Below are 22,671 nucleotides of genomic sequence, written 5' to 3'. Positions count from 1 at the left end.
GACAGGAAGGGATAAGTGAAAGAGAGAGAATGAATGAAAGGCAAACAAAGAACGAAAAAAAAAACTATGGCAAAATACTAGTTCGAAAGACGAAGAAAACGGAGAAATAAAGACATAGTGACAAAAAGGAATAATGTAGAGAGAGCGAAATACAGAAGTAAAGGAGAAGAGAGCAGATGTAGATTAATTTTCCATGAGTCTCTTGAGGTTCCAGTGGTCGGTGATCCAGGGGCTGTCATGTAACTGTGTCAACAATACAGTTTTCCTGTTACAGCTGCAGTTCTGCGACCAGTTTCTTGCCTGTCACAAGTTCTACACATAAAAAATAATATGGACAACTAATAACCGAACCGGAAACCAGAATCGAATCCGAACCGAAATTTTGTCTTACTAAAATTCCGTCTTTGTGTTTAATTAATTCGGTTAGGTTAAATTAAATGTAGGTTGGGTGGAAAGTAAGGTTATGTTACGGGGAGGTTTGGTTAGAATAGGTTAGATTAAGTTAGGTTAGGTTATGTTAGGCAACGAGGAACGATCAAAACATTTGCAGATTGGTTATATAATAAAAACGTAGACCTACAATTCGCACGCTACTGTTCAATATACTCTCCCTTGCCTTCAATACACTCATTCCATTTGTCCTTCAAACCCGTTATGCCAGTTTTCTAAAATATTTCGAGTGCTCCTTAAACCACACATCAGTAACAACCTCCTTCAGCCCCTCTACTAGGAAGGATAATTGAATTACTCGAAACCGCAGTCATGAATAGGCATCTGTGTAACATGGGATTAGTGGACCGACACGTTATCGCGGACCAGCAGCACACCTGTAGTCGTCATTGTATCTCCTGGATGACGTCACGCAGTTTTCACATTAAACCCAACACTATACTGTAGTCACTGGTGATCGTTGTTTTATGCAGCAGGTAGTTTGATCAGTAGAATCCCTCTGGCAGCCCATAAAATCGAGTCCACGATCTTTCCGGCAAGGGATTGACTTCTGAACTTATTGGAAATTAGAGAATTCGGCTACGTTCATTTCATGGATTCCATCTTCGATTCGGGGACCCAATGATGAACTCAAGTCTCATCTTGGTTACCAGCCGAAACAAAGAAATTTGGCTGGATCGACTTCATGCAGTTTGGTGTCGACTTTAGGGGAGATAGTCTACTAATCACTTGTGTACGGGGGTCCCCTCTCTGCTGAATAGAATCGTCTGGCGTGAGTCAAATAAAATATTAAAACTGGCATCCCCGTAGTGAAGGGGTTAGCCTCTGAGGTTTCCAGGAACCACCTTACAGAAACCTGAATAATGGTCACAACACTTCCATGTGAACTGACAACATTATTGTTTATTTCATCAACTATGATACGTCGGCCGACTATAACCATGCTCTTGACGTGGGCTACGGTTGCCTCGTGGGTGTTACCTGATGGTCACCCTCACTGATGAACATCCTCGAGGTTGCGTTCCAGTTTGATCGTTGTGTTCCACCTTGCTATAGTAATAATTGGGAGGGCCTCTTGTCATCCTCCCACCACGCGTTGATGAATTTCCCCCGATGTGGAATCTTCTTTAGTCAGGAATTTTATGACACATTAATGCACAAATTTACCAAAGTTAATTTTTTCTAGGTTTCATACTCTAACTCTTGAAACAATTCGTGACATAAAAGTCAAATTACAAACAAATATCCAAGTAGTCAACGTCCAACAAAATTTGAGCTCTGCCTTTTTACTTAACTCCTGAAATGCAAAATCTTTTAAACGCCCCACATGCTTTAGGGGTAGGTTAGGTTAGGTTAGGTTAAGCTAAGTGATGTAAGATAGGTTAGGTTAGATTAGGTTAAGTCAAGTGAGGTAAGATAGGTTAGGTTACGCTCCTGGTCCAAATAATCAGAAAGTCCCGGAATTACCTTTCACCATCTTGCAATTTATTCTTGTAACGCGAAGGTCAACTCGACCCCATCATTATCTTTCGCATCCAACCCGTCTCTTAATGAGCAATTATCATTCTCTCAAACTTGACAGAAATTATCATTCCATTGTCATTCCTCTCAGATCAGCATCTCTTAAGTCTCCCCCTCTCCTTCATCCCTTGCCCTCAACGATAATAATCTCACCATTGTCTCTCCATCCTCCCTCATTTTCTCATTTTTCATTGTCTCTTTCTCTCCTTCCAGGCGAGCCAGTGGAATTCAGGATCAAGGAAGGCAATAAGGAAGGACTCTTCGCCTTGGGCAGCACCAGCGGCCGTCTCACCCTCCTCCAGCCACTGGACTTCGAAGAACAAGAACAGGTGAGAAAAATAAGTGTGTGTGTGTGTGTGTGTGTGTGTGTGTGTGTGTGTGTGTGTGTGTGTGTGTGTGTGTGTGTGTGATACAAACTTTACACTTGCTAGTCGTTTAAATGTAGCCAGTAGCATTTCTCATAATCTCATCCACCTAAACATTTTAACACGTTTATTTTCCTTTATCTTAATGTCCGGCTGAACTTAACAAGTATTCTGCTACTTTTCGCCACATTCCCCGGACGCGTATGTTCATGTGTTCTCTCCTTCCATGCACTCCACAACACGTCTCCTTGTTTCCCTACTCGTCCCCTTTACCTCTGACCTGATCTACGTGTTTGCCCCTACACAGCCCCTTAGAGTGCCCCATTGCCTGTCGTATCTGTCTTATGTGATCTTCCTGGCCCACTATACCTCCCACCTCGTCTGTATCCTCTTGACTTCTTATGTGTCACCTTGATCCTGACCTCCATGACCCCTCTACATTGTTCCCTCTTATGTATCCTCTTGATCTCCAGTGTTTCATTTTGACCTGACCCACTTGTTCCCGTCACATGGTTTATCGCAGCACGAGTTGGTGGTGGAGGCCGGGGCGGGGGAGGCACGCAGTGAGGCGAGGGTGGTGGTGCATGTGGTGGACGAGAACGATCACGCCCCCGCCTTCCCGAGGACGCTACACGAGACACAGATCACTGAAGAGGACGACAGACACCTCCCCAAGACCATACTCACGGTCAGTAGCCTGTCTGTGTCTGTCTCACGTACTAATTAGTGTTCGCCTCCCACACAGTATACAGCTTGTCTTAGAGTCTACCTGTATCTACCTGAGGCACTAATCAGTTCGTCACTCCCACGTTGTTCCTATCTCATGAATACTCTTACCATCCAGTGCTGCTCACACACCTATGTCAGTATATCATGGCACATAATCTACGCGTAGTTTGAATGTCTCTGCATCTAATCTATTTCTGTATTTGTCTTACGATTAGGTTTCATGGCTATATCCTTCCCATCACCGACTTATTTCCTCTTCATTTATCTATTCATATGGTCAAATTGGTCATATATTAATCATATATTAATCACCCTAATAATTTGTTTGGCTTAACTTAATCTAACCTAACCTAACCTAACCTAACCTAACCTAACCTAACCTAACCTAATCTAACCTAATCTAACCTAACCAAACCCTAGCGTTAACGTGTTCAAACATCACCTGAAATAAACCGGTGGGGCTAATCCTCATGCGAGTCTATTACTACTACTTGCAAAATGGTGAAGTAAAAATGTCCGAAGAAAGTGTCTATATCATTTCCAGTTTATAATCACTTCAGTCTCTGTATAAGGAGATGATGTTTCTTCACTGGTTGGATGTTGATGAGCCGCGCCTGTCCACTTAACCACGTAACCTCCCCCCCCCCCCCCCCACCCCCCCTTCAGCATCAAGCATTACACCACCGACACGAAAATATAAACAACATTGGGAAGCTTTTACGACCCACTAGTTTGTACTCAGTTCGCGGGTAAATAGTCCATATAAAGTACTTACGACCCGCTTGTTTGTACTTAAACTGTTTCTGACATAAAAAGTCACTTCTTCGACGTGTTTTATTTTAATGTCTTTCACTTATTTAACCAGCCAAGACTTTCGGTGAAATCTGAAAACCATTACCAGATCGACTATTTTTGGACGACCTAATTAAGCAGTGGTTTGCGGTACACTTTCTCGCCTAAGATGAAGACTCAACCACACGTTATATGAGCAACTGATTTAGGTTTTAATGCTAGTTATCGTGTGACACTAAGCTTGCAGTGAAAGTGGCTTCCATTAACCAAACGGTCTGTTACAGGGACTAGGGATACAGTGTACTGGAAAGTTAGGTACCCAATTAAAACCAGCGACAGTCAGAGCCAGAGGCAAGCATTGTATCCACTCGGCCGCCGAACCCACTAAGTCCGTGGTGAACATCAATAAAAACATGATCATTAGTTTTTGATCTCAGTGTGTCGAGGGAGATAATTCTCAATCTTCTCTTTCGAAGGAATTATTTGTTTTTATGTTTTATATCTAGGTCATAGAAATGATTGTTAGTAATATTTATTTCAGTGAATGGTTTGTTTAACGTAAACAATTCCTCCATTGTTGTAAAGTTTTCCTGTTATCCAAATGGTAATTATATATATATTTATAAGGTCCAGGGTTCGAGTCCTGGCTGGTGAGGTCGTTGATATATATATATATATATATATATATATATATATATATATATATATATATATATATATATATATATATATATATATATATATATATATATATATATATATATATATATCAATTCAAGTCAGCCGTGTATCCTTACACACCATCTCTCCTATCGTCGATTTATTTACATCCCCTCAGCTGTATCAGGAGTGAATAAGAGACAGTAAATTGAGAAGCGTATACTGTAGGACAGTACAGATGCAAGATTTTTCGACACACAAGAAGGAATAGTCGTTGACACTGACCTCAACCGCCACAAGTTTATCGAACTGTAAAGTTGGTAGCCATGCGAATATTCACAGGTAGGTGAACTGGGGCTGCCCTGGACCAGGACCAGAAAGTCTTAGCACAGCAGTTTGTACCTTAAGTAAATTGTAGTATATTTAAGATATTGCGTGAGTACTAATGTAGGTTCCTGAGCCCAGCGATGGTGTGGGTAGTTCTGTCTATCTGCTCCAGTTCCTGATGGAAATGTGTGTGTGTGTGTGTGTGTGTGTTTACAAAACTCACAACAGTACTAAAGGAAACTGACACAGGGAGGAGAAAGATGTGTGCCTGTTGCCGGGCAGACCAGGGAAGGTCAGACTCCCAGAGGGTTAACTTATGGGTGGTTTTCACTGCAGTTCAGCGGCTGGCCATAGTCTGTTACCTCCAGCCTAGTGCAGTAATGATGGTGTAAATTAGAAACAAAAAAGCCAATAATTATATTTATTTTTAGGAGTTTGCTTTCAACGCCGCGAGAGATGCAGATTTTGTGTATTAAAGAAACTCCATTAAATTGTTAACTGGATAAAGTGGTGATCAAGCAAGAAGTTTAAATGTCATGCAAATCCTTTCCCACATAAAATTCTCCGAGTCGATTCCCAATGGCATTCCGTTCTTTATCACTTTATCAAGACTTACGTGGGCAGAATTTCCTGACTCAGCTGAGGAAGCCAACATCCCCCCCCCCCCCGCCGCCGCCGCACACATACACACATCTAGAGCAGGGGTCTGGCTGTCTCCCTTTATATACGCATTTCAAGGGTCAAGTTCCAACCCCAACACCCCTCATCCCACCAGGAACTTGAGTCGAGGACGCAGCTCTCACTTGGAACGCAGCGTGGAGGAGGAGGTGCTCCGCCTTTCATCACTCTCGTTCTATTGTGGGGATGGAAAAATTCCCTCCGAACGTAAGATGTCATCAGGGCGGCAGACCGACAAAAGTCTGCGAAATTATAAGGACTTCAAAGGGGTTGGCAGACACTTATGTTGGCGTTTATGTGTTCAAGAGCACGTCATCAAAGGCAGACGTGGTAGCAAGTAGACAGTGTCCTCGTGGCTATTTTGAAGATGTTGGAGGGGGTGTTCCTTGTCTTAAATCTCTCCTGAGAAATCTCAAGTCTTGTTTTTTTTCCCGTTATTGGCAGATCATATACCTTGGAATATAATGATGCACTCTTCTGGGGCATTCATGTGGGATTCAGTCAGATCTGTCGTGGTGGTGTTGTCTCAATAGTGGTGTTGTCCTATATAAATCTTTTGTGGAAAGCTAAGGTGTCCATCTGCTGGTTCTATTGAGAAACATCAGCAAAGATTATTTTTTAAATGAAACACAATATAATGCGACACAATAAAAAAGCAACACTGTACTTTATTGTCCCCTTGTGAGGTGTCCGCTTCCCTCTTGCCTTCACCTGGGCCGTGGCTTCGCTTTGTGTGGAAATGCCACTATTACGTAACACCTGTCTGTGATGGTTCAGTTTTTTCGTGTATGTATGTATGTATGTATGGGTGTATAAGCATCGGTGTATTTGTGTACGTGTACTTGCGTATTTAAATATAACTCAGAATCGACCGAAGACAAAGCAACTGTACATCTATATAAGTCTGGCAGCTGAGGCGGTGCTGTAGATTCACCTTGAAAGATGACCGATAATAATTACACGTTACCCAACACAGTGTCTCAGGAGATGCGTCAAAATTTTAATATTTTTCAAAAGTACTTTCCACTCTTAAAGGAGATCACTGGGTCGCTAATGCTCTCCCTTACCAAACAAATATAAAAGTTTCAAAAATAAAAATGAATCAAGAGGAAACTTTCTATTAGTGTGATTATATAACGTAGGAAAAAAAAAGCTTTCGTATGGGATTTTATTGGACGAAAAGTCAATATTCCGTTGTAGTGTTGTTTTTTTACTATAGCAAACTGGGCAAATTTAGTTTAAGTCTAGAATAATTAAAGGTGGATGGATTCCCTTGGAGTAGTGGTGAAAGCGACGACCACACACCTCGCTCAGTGTCGCGGGTCACCACAACTAAAGGATACGACGGAGGCTTTGGTATATAAAGCAGGAGGTCACCTAAGCCATTCACACGTTTCCGACCTCTTGGGTTGTTATGCTGACTATAAGAAGCTGCTTGGTGTAGAGAGAGAGAGAGATTGGTTTTACAGAGCGGTGAAGATGGAGAGCCCAAGGATCAAAGAAAGAAAAGTGTAGGGAGAGGGGGAGGATAAGGCACAATTAGAGGGAGTGACACAGATCCTTCCTTTCATTCGTCCTTCTTTGAAACCTCTTCCTACTTGTTTGAAAAAAAAATGTTCCGTCAGAAGTATCTCCTGCAACACTCATGTAACAGTTCACTCCCTCTCTGGCCTCCCTGCCTCCCTGGAGAGTTAACCCCCCCCCCCCTCCAGGCTGAATGACACACAGCTCAAAGACTTACAGAAAAAAATAAAAATACACAAAAAACAAAAGCAAAATTGAGTAACTAAAACTGTGTAGCATCAGAATAATTAAAAACAAAACAATAATAATAGAGAGAAGCTTGTACCATGACCGATACAATATATTACGCAAATAAAAGACATTTAGCGGGGGCACATTTTTCACTCTCTGTCAGACACCAACACTCCCTCTCCCAGCATCTGATACACGTGAAAGTTCTTTTACTATTTTCATCTAGTTTTCACACAAGTTCGTGGAACATTTCTTTATGCCTTCGGATACCTTGTCAGGGTGTGTACCAGGGATTTTCCTGCCAGTTTAGGAACTACTTACATCTCCCCGACTCTGTACTAAAAATTTGGTGTAGAATTTGCATCGTGTTACGGCGATGCTTGAGGCTGTGTAGCGGTGCAGGAGTAACTTCAACTGAACATCTTGTCCGTTTTCTCACAACTGTGTGTTATAACTTCTTTACCTGTTACTTTATAAATTAGTTTCCGGCCCAGATTCTACTTCAAACATTCCAGTTACGCACAGATCCGAGCTAAGTTTTTAAGTCAAGTGAGACAGCTCAGTTCTGATTAACTTAAGACACCTACATAATTTACAACAGACAGACGTCGCTTCTGATATACAATAAACAATATATAAAGTGAGACAGCTGTGTGATGAACGATACACCACTCTCACTAATGAACAAGAAGAGAAGCGAAATATATTAAGACCAGGGAAAAGTTATAAGCATATACTACCTAAACCACGTCTGCAGGGGGGGGGGGGGATACTCTCAGTAGTATAGACATATAAAAGTTTCCGTAATATAGAGGCAGTCTGTAGAGTCACCTCAGAGAACACTAGAGGAACTACATTACTCAACATACCCGGTGACCGCCATCTTTACAAGTAACATACCCGCCACCGCTTCTGTCTTTACTTATATTAAGTATATACCTGGTATCTCTATCTTCAATGTACGGACACCTACTATCTTTAACGTAAATAACCTGAAAAATTATCATTAACATAACTGGCACAACTATTTCTAAGCACCTTTTACGGCAGCACTATCCTCCTGTAACATATCTGACCCCACTACCATAACATAACCTAACCTAACCCACTACCACAACCTAACCTATCCTATCCCACTACCATAACATAACCTAACCTAACCCACTACCTGGTTCCACTACCTGTAAAACTAACCTACCTTTCACCACCATTAATAAGTGAAATCCGTGACACCACTAGCTTCGAGAAACATATCAGGTACACCTTCGTTTTAGGTACTGGTAGAGGAATTGGTTAACATAGACACGAATTACAATACGTTTCTTAATCTAATGCCGAGTCATTGGATTAGTCTACAGTAAATCACGCCCCGTAAAAGATAGACAAAGTAAGTCAAATGTGGGTTGGTATATCCGTAGAGTTTCAGACATATGTTCTAATAGAGAAAAGGACTCTCTCTCTCTCTCTCTCTCACACACACACACACACACACAAACGCACATACACACAGTCATCGATTATAATACCCTCGCCTCTCTGAGTTTGTGTCCTAAAGGCTTGAATATACTAGAGATGCCTTGATGAGGAGGAAAAGAGAGAGAGAGAGAGAGAGAGAGAGAGAGTCAATTTTTTATCACAACCTCCCTCTTCATCTCCGTCCAGTGAGATGAACAAGCATCTCCCTCACCTAAGACTACCCTACTGTCGGAATACCCACCCAGCCTCCCAGCAACAGGTGTTAGTGAGCGTTGACTCTCTCTCTCTCTCTCTCTCTCTCTCTCTCTCTCTCTCTCTCTTCAAATATTTTTTTTTATTCTTTCTCTTTTCCATTGTCTCTCTTCCTTTCTCTGTCTTTCCCTTCCTTTCTTTTTTCTTTCTCTTCCTTTCTCTTTCTTTTTTCTCTCTGTCATCGTGGTTCTTAGTCCCTATAAGGCTTTGCTTCTCTCTCTCTCTCTCTCTAGTAATTCGCTAATGCCCTTTTAACACGGAAAGCGGCTGAATCTCACTGGCAGAACAACGGGTGGCAACAGAACCATCATAAGGAGGTTACCGTTGGATGAGGAAGACAACGGGTGGCAACAGGACCACCATAAGTAGGTTACCGTTGGATGATGGAACAACGGGTGGCAACAGAACCATCATAAGGAGGTTACCGTTGGATGAGGAAGACAACGGGTGGCAACAGGACCACCATAAGTAGGTTACCTATGGATGATGGAAACAACGGGGAACTACATCACCATCGTCGTCATCATCATCGTCATCATCATCATCATCATCTTCATCATCCTCGTCGTCTCCTGAATTAACACTATCATCGTTTCCATCTTCCCTCGTCGTCGGGGCCAGCAGGTGACGGCGCGGGACGGTGACGCTGGACAGTACGGTCACCTCCAGTACTCTCTCTCAGGGGACGGCGTCTACACCAACGGCACCACCCCGTGCTTCGCCGTCGACCCCTCCTCTGGGGCTATACACCTCCTACGGGTGAGTCTTACGTCTTCTCCTGAGTCATACGTCCTCTCCTGCAGATGAGTCCTATGTTCTTTCCTGCAGGTGAGTCCTATGTTGTCTTCTGCAGGTGAGTCCTATGTTCTCTTCTGCAGGTGAGTCCTATGTCCTCTCCTGCAGATGAGTCCTATGTTCTCTTCTGCAGGTGAGTCCTATGTCCTCTCCTGCAGGTGAGTCCTATGTTCTCTTCTGCAGGTGAGTCCTATGTTCTCTTCTGCAGGTGAGTCCTATGTCCTCTCCTGCAGGTGAGTCCTATGTTCTCTTCTGCAGGTGAGTCCTATGTTCTCTTCTGCAGGTGAGTCCTATGTCCTCTTCTGCAGGTGAGTCCTATTTTCTCTTCTGCAGGTGAGTCCTATGTCCTCTCATGCAGGCGAGACCTATGTTCTCTTCTGCAGGTGAGTCCTATGTCCTCTCCTGCAGGTGAGTCCTATGTTCTCTTCTGCAGGTGAGTCCTATGTCCTCTCCTGCAGGTGAGTCCTATGTTCTCTTCTGCAGGTGAGTCCTATGTTCTCTTCTGCAGGTAAGTCCTATGTCCTCTCCTGCAGGTGAGTTCTCTTCTGCAGGTGTCCTATTTCTCTTCTGCAGGTGGTCCTATGTGCAGGTCTATGTTTTTCTTCTGGGTGAGTCTCTTCTGCAGGTGAGTCCTATGTCCTCTCCTGCAGGTGAGTCCTATGTTCTCTTCTGCAGGTGAGTCCTATGTTCTCTTCTGCAGGTGAGTCCTATGTCCTCTCCTGCAGGTGAGTCCTATGTCCTCTTCTGCAGGTGAGTCCTATTTTCTCTTCTGCAGGTGAGTCCTATGTCCTCTCATGCAGGCGAGACCTATGTTCTCTTCTGCAGGTGAGTCCTATGTCCTCTTCTGCAGGTGAATCCTATGTCCTCTTCTGCAGGTGAGTCCTACTTCGTCTCCTACCTTTAAGGGAGCTCCTATAATTTATCTTCTCCTTCTCTTTGGAGTTTTCTTCTTCTCTCTCTCTGGGTGGGGTCCTCTTCCTCTTCTTCCTCCTCCTCTTCTAAATGAATCTTCTCTTCCCCCTCCTAAGCCTCTCTCAAATAAACCTTCTTCTTCTTCCTCCTTCTCTTCCAAATAGATTCTCTTCATCCTCCTCATCCTCCCCGTCCTCCTTCTTCGCCTCCTCTTCCTCCTTCTCCTCCTCCTTCTCCCGTCCTTTCTCTCCTCCTCCCCCCGTCCTTCCTCTACGATCATAAAATTACAGATATATCCTTAGAGTTTTTTATCCACTATTAATGATAGTTATTCAGTATTTACTAAAAAGACAAACTAGAAAAGAAAGGAGAAATAATAGAACAGTATAATCATTTACGCTCATTATTGATAACTCTTTACATGTTGGGGACTAATAGAATGGCTCGTTAGGATAAAAGGTAATGTTACTCTAATAGGTTGTTCTAGCCCATCATGTCATGTTATTAGGAGTTTATCTTACTACACGATCGTAATGTAGTTTGTGTCAGCAGCTGTATCCGCGCCTGACCCCTGTTACTGTTACTCACTGCGCTGTACGAGTTTATTCGTTCTCGTTTAATGTTGATCAAATACATGAATCAACAGCAATAACTGCACGTCTCTTAGTTGTTGTTTTTCAAAGCTGAAATGGTTGCGAAAATGCGAGTGTTGATAATACTAAGCAGAGCAACACACTAGGGTAGAGTGGCGGTAGCGGTACAGCGATTAACTTGTACAATGCTGCGCCACCTTTTCTGTCAGTGACTGAGTGAGTCACTAAAACAAGAAAAACAACAATTAAGAAGGAGTAAAATACAAGAAATATCGAAACTAAAATAGGATATTCTGGTAACGTTTAGTAGGAAGAAACCGTAATATCTCTCTCACTCACATTACTCGTCTCTCACACAGGAGTCGTCAGGATTATCATCAATTATATAATGGCGGGGACGCCTTGATGAGCTAACTGGTGTATCCCGTCCCCGGGATTATTAGGATTATCCAGTTCCACTCACGACTGGCAGAGATCCGCTGCCGTCCACCGCCTGATTGGCAAACGGAATAGATTTTGAAATGGTGATTAATCTAACCCATGTTATGTGAAAATTCAGCCTCGATGCACCAAAACGACAGTTTGTAAGTGATGCAGTTACATATGTACACCATTTTGGAGAACCACGTCATTCCATGTTGCGCTGACAACATGATGTTGATCGCAGAAGACAAGGTGTTGCAGGGTCGGTGAGCAGCCAGGGGTGATATTACGTCGAAACTGTTTGAAGACGTGAGATTCTAGCGAAGATTGAATGTCAAGCTGTGAGCATTAGCTGGATGATGGATCTTAGCTCTGGTCTAGCTGTGTGGGGATAATTTGACTGCTTATATGATTAAATATTAATTAATATAGGGATTTATGCCTTCCAGTGGTTTTCCTACAGTACTTGAGGTTACAGTAGATGGAGGGCTGATTGTAGAAAAACACAGGTTGAAAGGGGTGTTTAAGTTTATAATAAAACATACACAATAGTTTTGGTTTTCCTGGTGGCACAATTCTGTTTCTTTGGCTGCCAAACATCCATCTCGTGTCAAATCATCTCTAACTACATATACTAACTCTCCTTCCTCCCCCTTCACCCCACAGTAGCCCCCTTTCTCTACATTCACCACTCATATTAAACCTTCTCTCTTCTCTCCACAACCCGGCCGCCCACAGCCCCTGGACCGAGACCCACCCCATGGGCGCTCACAGTGGCGACTGCGGGTGCGGGCGACAGACGGGGAGCTGGAGACCACCACCGCCGTCCACGTCAACCTGAAGGACATCAACGACAACCCCCCCTTCTTTCCCGTCCCCGTCGTCAACGCCACCATCTCTGAGAATACGCCCGAGGGTGAGTCACTACCATATTCACACTAATAAGGGTTAGTCACCTCCCTTGTTCACACTAATAAGGGTGAATCACATTCCTTGTTCACACTAATGAGTGTGAGTCACCTCCCTCGTTCACATACCCATGAACAGATTGAATGACAGACAAAGATAAATGACAAAAGATTAGAACAAGGCGGGGAATGGAGTAAGAGAGAGAGAGAGAGAGAGAGAGAGAGAGACAAGGGGTTAAAGAAAAATTAGTTCACATACACACGCAATCACAGTGATCCGATCATGAGGTCTCGCACGCAACTCACGACTTCAGCACGAAACAACCAAAAAACACACACACAGACACACACACACACACACAGACACACACACACACACACACACACACACACACACACACACACCGACCGACCTATGGAAAGGACGTGTTGGTGGTGGCTATGAAATGGTCAGGAGTCATTGTGTTGATATCCCCTCCCCCTTTCACCGGGGTTTATGAGCAAAATTCAAGCGATCAGTGGAAAAGTTGTTCATCAAACTGTGACCTAGAATCATGACTCAGTGAAAAACAGGAGAGAAGTAGAATGACAAATAACAGTGAGCAGAGATGGGAAGAGGAGGAGGAGGAGGAAGAAAAGAAGAAGGGAGAAGAGGGAGAAAAGGAGGAGGAGGAGGAGGAAGAAAGGGAGGAGGAGTATACGACCAGACAAGAATTTCCCGGTACAAAACTCCGCTAACTCCTTGAAGTAAGTCCTCCTTCGGCCCCTGAGATTATTTAACTTCCTAGGACGCGAAATTAAACTGCACTTTCTTATCTAGGAATAAAAAAGAAAAACGACCCCACCCCGGAGATGAAATTCCCAGGTATTTCCATCTCCCTGTGACTAAATTTTGGCCTCCTTCCTCAGTCCTCTTGAAATATACAGGTAGGAACGAATCTCATGACAAACTTCATTTCCCGTTGGCTAAATTTCGTTCAAGTTGTTAGAAAGAAAAAAAAAACTTCTCTCTGGTTCCTCGGAAATCAAAATAGAATCTAAGTGGTTATATCTTTAGGTTCTCCACCATTCTTGGCTCCAACTTCAGTTTTGTTCTTTGGGGAGAAAAAAAAACAGTAGGGAAATATTCAAGCTTTACCATCTCCTTTTAGCTAACTTTCAGTCCAGTTCCTCTGAAGTATAACAAATAAAAAAAACTTTCCAGGTATTTTCATCTCCTGCTGCCCGGCGCTGAGGAGCGAGCAAAGTCAGCTATGTGTATATTTAAAATCGTTAATGCAAATCGGATCATTCTGCAAAATGCATTTATTAGCAGTGGTGCGAGTTAAGTAAATGTGATCAGAGCGTGTCCTTGTTGTTGCTCCCAGTCTTTAAAATGATAATGACGCGAATCCTATTTGTCTTACCATGTTGCATTACAGTCCTCTGAAAATATTATTAAGGTAGAAGTACTCTCTCTCTCTCTCTCTCTCTCTCTCTCTCTCTCTCTCTCTCTCTCCAGTAAATGAGTAATGTGGATTGCGTTCATGGTACAACAACTCTATGGTGACCTCTCGTCCCGCCTGTATAGTAACTACAGGAGTAACTCACTAACTATTGAATGCTAACAACAAGATCAGCACCTGTGTCACCTGCCTCGGTCAATAACACAGTCGCTCATACTGGAAGGCTTCTCATCACAGCAACAACCTCAGCCCCGAGCGTAATATTACCTCTTTGAACAACTTAATTGTCAGAGCGTAGAAATACATTATATCATCAACCCCCATTATTTTATATTTCTTTCAACTAACAACTGAATTTCAACATCTCCCATCTGCTTATGTTTCTTGCTCACGAATAGACAAACATAATCACTTACAGATCGAACCTAATGACCCTTCTTGCACCTGGACTGACGATCTGATAGGATAGTGAAGAATAAATAATGTCCCAGCCTCGGGCGTCTCTTACACATCAATTATCATAAGTTTTAGAAGTTTCTCCAGTATATGAGTTTGTGTGTGTGTGTGTGCGTGTGTGTGTGTGTGTGTGCGTTGTGTGTGTGTGTGTGTGTGTGTGTGTGTGTGTGTGTGTGTGTGTGTGTGTGTGTGTGTGTGTAATACGCATATGTATAACAACATGTGAATTTTTTTTTTATATTACATCTCACGTTCCTTTACAAATATACATAGGTACAAAATTAAGTGTACCTACATATACAGTACATATATAACAGTAAGCATATATATGACGTATATATCCGCCTGTCTACATAACAAACTACATTACGGTACACATATTCTTGATTAAATTCCCCGACTCTTGGTACACACCTTCGCTTACTATAACAGTGAAGGTGCCTCACCATCATACTTCATTACACCTCAGACACGGAGCACATGACCACCATGATTAAAGCTCACTATATTTCACCTTACAGTATGCAGGCGGTGTGTGGGTGTGTCTGTGTGCGTGTGTGTCTGTGTGGGGGAGGGGGGGTGCAGTGTGGGTGTGTCTGTGTGCGTGTGTGTCTGTGTGGGGAGGTGCAGTGTGGGTGTGTCTGTGTGCGTGTGTGTCTGTGTGGGGGAGGGGGGGTGCAGTGTGGGTGTGTCTGTGTCTGCCTTTAGAATTTATAATGTAATTTTTGCAGAGGAATTAGATTATGTAATTCTCAGGACGTCATCTGGCTTTCATTGTGTTATATATGAAGGGAATTAAGTTACATTGTAAATGAATGACGAGGCATATGGTCGCTAATTGAATGAAAATGTTGTGGTGAGAGAGTGGTGGTTGTGGTGGAGATGGTGTTGAGAGAATGGTGGTGGTGGAGATGGTGGTGAGAGAATGGTTGTGGTGGAGATGGTGGTGAGAGAATGGTGGTGATGGAGATGGTGGTGAGAGAATGGTGGTGGTGGAGATGGTGGTGAGAGAATGGTGGTGGTGGTGGAGAAGGTGGTGAGAGAATGATGGTAAGAAAATGGTGGTGAGACTGAAAGTGAGAGAGAGGGTGGTGAGAGAATGGTGAAAAGACACAGACAGACAGACACAAACTGAAAATAATATCCTTATTATCTGAATTCCAACCACATACTGTGAGAGGCTGATGAAATAAAAAATTACTCCGACACTAAACATGATATTTTCGAAATTTATTTGTAAATAAAACACTTATAATCACTCGAGGTCGTCAACACACACACACAGAGTATAGTCTCACCATCGTGTGTCTGTGTGTGTGTGTGTGTGTGTGTGTGTGTGTGTGTGTCTGTGTGTGTGTGTGTCTGTGTGTGTGTGTGTGTGTGTGTGTGTGTGTGTGTGTGTGTGTGTGTGTGTGTGTGTGTGTGTGTGTGTGTGTGTGTGTGTGTGTGTGTTCCTAACCTAACTTAAAAGTAGAGAAACTAAAGGTTATGATCCGTCTTGTGATAAGTGACATACAGCCTCAAATAAGAATATGTCACGGGAGAATTTGACACAAAACCTCGCCGACTGTGGGAGGAGCATTTCATGTGAGGACAGACGTGTCTTTTGTGAGGAGTTAGCAGCTCGAAGTGGGAGCAAAAGGGCGAATGCAGAAAAGAAGGATAAGTTTTAAAGAAATATTTTTGCTAAGTTCAGAAGAATGTGAATCTTTCCAGAGACTCGGCGGGTTATGAACTGAAGCAGTTCATTTGAAGAGGTGAAACTATTATAAGTTGAGTCACTGCCGAGGCGTGACCAATGGTCGAATTTGTGACGGTGACCTTTTAAGGAGGGTAAACCCCTGTGTGAGAGAGGAACAAGGGAGACTGTTTTAAGGGTTAGTGCCACCCGCTCTTAAGGTACTAACTGGTTTTGGACCTCAGGAGACCAGAAACACAATCTAACCAGACGTCCACACAGTAGCAATGGTAACGAGGTTAACCACTCATCTCCTTCCCTGTCAGTTTAGCTTATCATAGTAACAAAAAATATCGCATTTAAATAATTAGACAGGTAAAGCCGGGGAACGGGTGTCCCCCGGGTATGATCAACCCATTGACTTAGCTTTTCAAGGTTTCACTAGGGACCGCATTTTGGGTTAATCAACTTTTCCAGGGACATGAAAAACCTCATTAAGTTCGCCGCCAGAGCCGTGGCTGAGTGCGTAGTGAAGGCAAGGCTCACCTAATTAAATTTTCCTTTACACCTTGTATTCTGAACTCTTTCTCAGACACATTTTTCATCATGTAAAAACGACGTAAAATGCAAATCCTGGAAGCGAGTCTGTGTCTATTAAAATCAAATTGTCTAGAACTTCCCGGTAATAAACTCCTTTTAACACATACTCACTTCTTCGATTACACTGACGAATGTAATTACGTACCATAAATCACTGGGCCGAGGCAAACCTAATTTATTTGGTCTGATTTATATTTGTCCATTCTTTCGCTGGTGTGGTGCACTGGACCACAGGGGCGTCGGTAGCACAAGTATCGGCCACGGACAACGACGACCCCCGCGAGGGCCACAACGCTCGCCTCGTCTACTCCCTAGAGAAGAATGTGATCGATGAGGCGTCAGGGAGACCCATCTTTGCCGTGGACAGCGAGCAGGGGCTCATCACCACAGCGCTTTGTTGTCTCGACAGAGAGAAAACACAGCGCTACGCCATCCAGGTCGTGGCCACAGATGGTGGAGGTCTCAAAGGTGAGAGATGCCAGAAGAACCACTGTGTGTCTTAAAGCACCAATTATAAATTTATAGAGATTTATAGCATATGAATCAGAGTGGTTTAACATAATTAAAATTATTGGCAGGGAATCCTCAACAAAATTGCCTTTATATGTATTACTAAATGTCACGAGAGACTGCCAGCAGTAAATACTATGTTGTTCACCCTGCAGGCACAGGCACGGTCTTGGTGGAGGTGGCTGACGTGAACGACGTACCTCCCAGATTCTCCAAGCCAGAGTGGACGCTGGACGTGTCAGAGAGTCTTACCCCAGACCACGTCCTCGCCACACTCTCCGTCGTCGACCAAGACATCTCAAACAACTTCACCTTCAGGGTCAGTTCACTTAACAACACAAATGAGGCGCAATATACATACAGGGTGTTCCCTTTATATGTGACACATATTGTACATTTACATGAAAAAATCAGTGTTACAGATGAAGCCCTGTAACACAGATATAATAATGTATATACTGTAAATATACAGAAATTTAGTTGAAATACTCGTATAGACAATAAGAATGTGTCAGATATAATGGAAATTGAACACCCTGTATTTATCAGTGTGCCTTATATGTATAATGACTGCCACACAAAACACTTCATGAAATTAAGTAACCAAAATGAATCAAACACTACTGGTAACTAACTACATTAAACAAGATATAAAGAATGTTCTGAATCTAATATTAATGTAAGAATGCTTTATCTTTTTCATTAATAAAATATATATCTATAAATCCATCTATCTACCTATATAGCTAGATAGATATTCAGAGTAAAAAGGGAATGAAGATAAAAACACTGTGATGGGTAGGGTCATATATGTCACTGGGAGCTGTTACGAGTTCTTCCTCCACCTCCCAGCTCAGTTCCCCGAAATACTGCACATGTACAGTATATCTGTATACCTGAGTACAGTACCCATGTCCATACGTTTATTAAAGCCCATCTACCTGTACAGCTGATTACCTGTGTTTTTGTGCACCTTATTACTGACACCTGCATTCCCCTCCTTCCTTCCCCTCCTCCCTCAGGTAGTGCCAGGTAGCGGACGTGGGTGGCAGATGTTCCGTGTAGAAGGCCGGCGGAACGGGGGCCCTGGGGGGGACCTGAGGGCGGTGGCCCCCCTTGACTACGAGAACCCTGACCACCGCCGAGGCTTCCGCTTTAGGGTCCAGGTCACTGATATGGTAAGTAGACTTCTTACTGAGTCTGTGGAGGATCCCGCCCCCCTGGACATCCCCCCCCCCCAATAACAAACCTCTAAAAAACTGCCCCTTGGATAACTGCCCCCCTCCCCCCCGACAGTTGCCCCCATTGATCTATGCCCTCATTGATCACTGCCCACACGTTAACCTCTCCTGGTGGGACAAACTAGTAAAGAATGGGTTTACCAATAACTTATATTAATCATAAAACTAACTAATAGGAAGGAGAAAATAACACAAGAACTCAAGCGTCTACTCTAACTCATTCGTCATGCTCAGATTTCAAGTGTCAATGAAAATCACACTCACCTGCCGTCAGCTGGTGCGTAATATAACCCTGGTACAGTACTTGTGGTGTGCGTGCGTGTGGGTTTATCCGTGCCGTGACATGCTCAGTAACATCTCATTACTGTAACTAACCACTGAATGTGAATGCGGACAGACATAAACAAGCAAAGAGTTAACTAAGAGAATCAAGCAGTAATGGATATAGAAACACACACACACACACACACACACACACACACACACACACACACACACACACACACACACACACACACACACACACACACACACACACACACACACACAAACACACACACACACACACACACACACACACACACACACACACACACACACACTAACCAGGCATCACTGTACCGAGATTATAAGTTGGATGCAAAAGTGTAAATGAGAGAGAGAGAGACATGAATAGAAAAAATTAAATAAGACAAGACAGATAAAGAACAAAAACAAGGTAGCAAAAGGATGAGTGAAGAGAAGAGAAGAGAAGAGATGGCGGTCATTTCTGTTCATTATCACCAATCGATGGTGGTTTGTTTGCTCCCGGTGACAGTAACTGACCCCATTTCACCCGTGGTTTACCTCTACTACACACCAACCTGTGTCAGTCGGCCGAACACCCACCAACACGCCAAAACCTGCTCACCAACTTACTATTTACGCTTTATAAATATCGGGTTTCCAGCAGACTAAAATGGGGGAAAAAAAAACAAAATTAAAGTACTTAGGGAAACGGGAAAAACAAGCAGTCTGTATTATACAATCCAGGCCATCACAATAACAAGGGTCACTGGCATTTTTTTTTAGGGGGGAGGGAGAAGGGGGAGGAGGGGGAAGGGGGAGGTGGGGGAAGGTGGGGGATGGAGAGGGGGAGGTTTTGGGGGAAGTTTCCGGGTTAACCTATATTATTAGATCAGTCTGGTGCCTCAATACTGTACTGTATACCGTTAAAGTTGCTTCACTGAGACCTACAAACTCCCGAGACACCACCAATAGGCAATTTAGTTTGAGCTTTGGTGGCAATCTACTTTATTTTTACTCTGCCTGTGGTGCTAAGGTAAACTGATTATTATTATTATTATTATTATTATTATTATTATTATTATTATTATTATTATTATTATTTTTATTATTATTATTATTGTTATTGTTATTATTATTATTATTATTATTATTATTATTATTATTATTATTATTATTATTATTATTATTATTATTATCGTTTCTCTGCTGTTATAAATGCCATTATGAAAAGAAAACTCAGAAAAGTAAACTATCTCCCCATAACACTTTCTTTATCTCTCTGAAATCATGAACTCTCTCTCTCTCTCTCTCTCTCTCTCTCTCTCTGAAAGCAATGACACTATCCTCGCCTCTTCATGACACCTCTGTGCTCATGAACTCTTACCCATGTAATGAGAAACACAGGCGAGCGAGCAGCCATCAGTCCTGGTGTGGTGTGGCAGGAGGGGGAGGGGGCAGAGAGTAAATAGGAGTTATGACAGATGTTTCCATTAAGCTCGAACCTCACACACACACACACACACACACACACACACACACACACACACACACGAGAGAGAGAGAGAGAGAGAGAGAGACGGTGCAGGAGGAGGAAGCTTGAGTAAGTATTCAAACATTAAGAAGCATCTAGGGAAGTTTCTGCGATCCTTGGTTTCTATGGTAATGCAGCGAGCAAAGGGAAAGGCTACTACTCCCTCTTGGTCTTGGTGGTAGGTTAGGTTTGGTTAGGTTAGGTTAGGTTAGGTTAGGTTAGCGACAGGGTGGTTAATCTTCAGGTGATCACATAATATACTTCAGGGAGTGTTGTTGTTCTCAGGGGATGTGGAGGCCTTCAGGGGATAATGACTGATGACGATGATGATGATGATGATGATGATGATGATGATGATGATGATGATGTTAATGATGATGATGATGATGATGTTTACTAATGATGAAGACAATAATTATGATGGGGATGGTGATAATGAAAGTGAGAAAGATAGTGACTGACGATAATGATAATGATGATGATAATAAGAATAATAGAACGATACCTATGATATAATAATACTGATAAAGACAATAATGATAACGATGACGATGATAACGATGACGACCTATATACTAAAACAGATTCGACCCACCGCCACCACACTCTAACCTCCCTCGTCCTGTAGTGAAGGGAGGGAGACAGTAGTCATTAAGGTCGAAAACAGTAGTACAGTAATTAGAGCAGGAACACAATTTACTCTACTGACAGTCCATAAATTCTCTCCTCCCACCCAGCTGTAACTACTGTATGAAAAATGGCTCCCCCTTTCCCCTAACCTAACCTAACCTCACCTCACCTAATCTAACCTAACCATCCCTAAAAGGCGAGGGAATAACGCTATTTTGTTTACACTTTGCGTTATGTAGAAAACACACACACACACACACACACACACACACACACACACCACACACACACACACACACACACACACACACACACACACACACACACACACACACACACACACACACACACACACACACACACACCACAAGATTGAAAGGTGTACTTCACTCCCGCCTTGTAATCTGCCTCATGTTATTTATGAGTGTAATTTATCGAGATGATCCACCGTGGTCGTTATTACACTGGACCAAGTACAAGGTGTGAGGTATGAGGTACAAGGCAAAGAGTACCAAAGTGTAAGGGATAAGGTGTGAAGTATGAAGTGTAAGGGATAAGATGTTGAAGTATGAGGTACAAGACGAAGAGTATAAGGAATAGTGTAAAATATAAATGATAAGACGTAAAATACAAGGTATAAGGGATTAAGCATAAAGTACAAGGAATAAGGTGGATGATATAAGGTATAAGGAGTAAGATATAATGAAAAAAAGTATTAAGATATCACGTAATAAGTAATCAATTGAGTATAAGGGAAAATGTACAAGATATAAAACAAAGTCACATAGGGTATAAGGTATCAGGTATAAGGTATTAATAAGGCTCTTGTTACCTGGTATGTTCCTCGCTCTCAATCTAACTACAGTAATCTTTGTACCTCTCTCCCTCATCTTTATCAAATTATCTTAACCTCTCAATTATTTTATTCTACTTTCTTTTAATTACATACTTTTAATTACGTGTACTTTGCTTTTATTTGTGCAAAGAAAGATGTTTCATAATGTACGTAATAATTTCAAATTACTTCACCAACATCATCATAATATATTTTCCCCCCCCGTCACCATTTATTTCACTATATATACCCGTTATCACCATTAGTTTCACCACTTGGAATTAGTATCACAATCGCCGTCACCATTTACACCCTATTATCACCATTAAATTCACCATATCCACCTGCTATCACCTGCAATATCCCTACACGCACAGACACTTCTTCACCATCAATTTCACCACTCACATATTGTGTATATAATATCATCGTCACCATCATCATCATCATCACCATAACAAAGTATACCGACTCTACTACCACCATCATTAGTATCACCATACACACACAAACACACACACACACACACACACACACACACACCTACCACCACCATCATCACCACACACCATTAGTATCACCACACCCAACACTCTTCTCTCACCATGCAGGGAGAGTCCGGGTGGCAGGAGAAGTATCACGTTGACGGCACCTGGGTCAACCTACACCTGGTGGACGCCAACGACAACTCACCTGCGTTTAATGAGGACCAGGCTCACCTCACCCTGGCCGAGGACACCCCTGCAGGCACCCACCTCGCCACCTTCACCGCCCACGATATTGACGGGGTGAGATAGATAGATAGATAGATAGATAGATAG

The 22,671-nt window shown here is 42.8% G+C and overlaps 1 protein-coding gene across 2 annotated transcripts in view; it reads left to right on the top strand.

The window, feature by feature from the left end:
* LOC121870257 (putative neural-cadherin 2) overlaps positions 1-22,671 on the top strand; it is a 146,351-nt gene that overhangs the window by 80,088 nt on the left and 43,592 nt on the right. For both annotated transcript variants that reach the window (XM_042372045.1, XM_042372044.1), the window contains exons 3-10: positions 2,185-2,300; positions 2,860-3,024; positions 9,630-9,764; positions 12,467-12,644; positions 17,050-17,283; positions 17,481-17,644; positions 18,348-18,503; positions 22,462-22,638. In XM_042372045.1, the coding sequence (XP_042227979.1) occupies positions 2,185-2,300; positions 2,860-3,024; positions 9,630-9,764; positions 12,467-12,644; positions 17,050-17,283; positions 17,481-17,644; positions 18,348-18,503; positions 22,462-22,638 (1,325 nt within the window). The remainder of the gene's footprint in view (positions 1-2,184; positions 2,301-2,859; positions 3,025-9,629; positions 9,765-12,466; positions 12,645-17,049; positions 17,284-17,480; positions 17,645-18,347; positions 18,504-22,461; positions 22,639-22,671) is intronic.

Source organism: Homarus americanus, unplaced genomic scaffold (assembly GCF_018991925.1).
Source record: "Homarus americanus isolate GMGI-L3 unplaced genomic scaffold, GMGI_Hamer_2.0 scaffold39232, whole genome shotgun sequence".
NCBI lineage: Eukaryota > Metazoa > Arthropoda > Malacostraca > Decapoda > Nephropidae > Homarus > Homarus americanus.
Note: the sequence above shows the minus strand (reverse complement) of the source record. Positions and strands in the feature narration are given on the sequence as shown.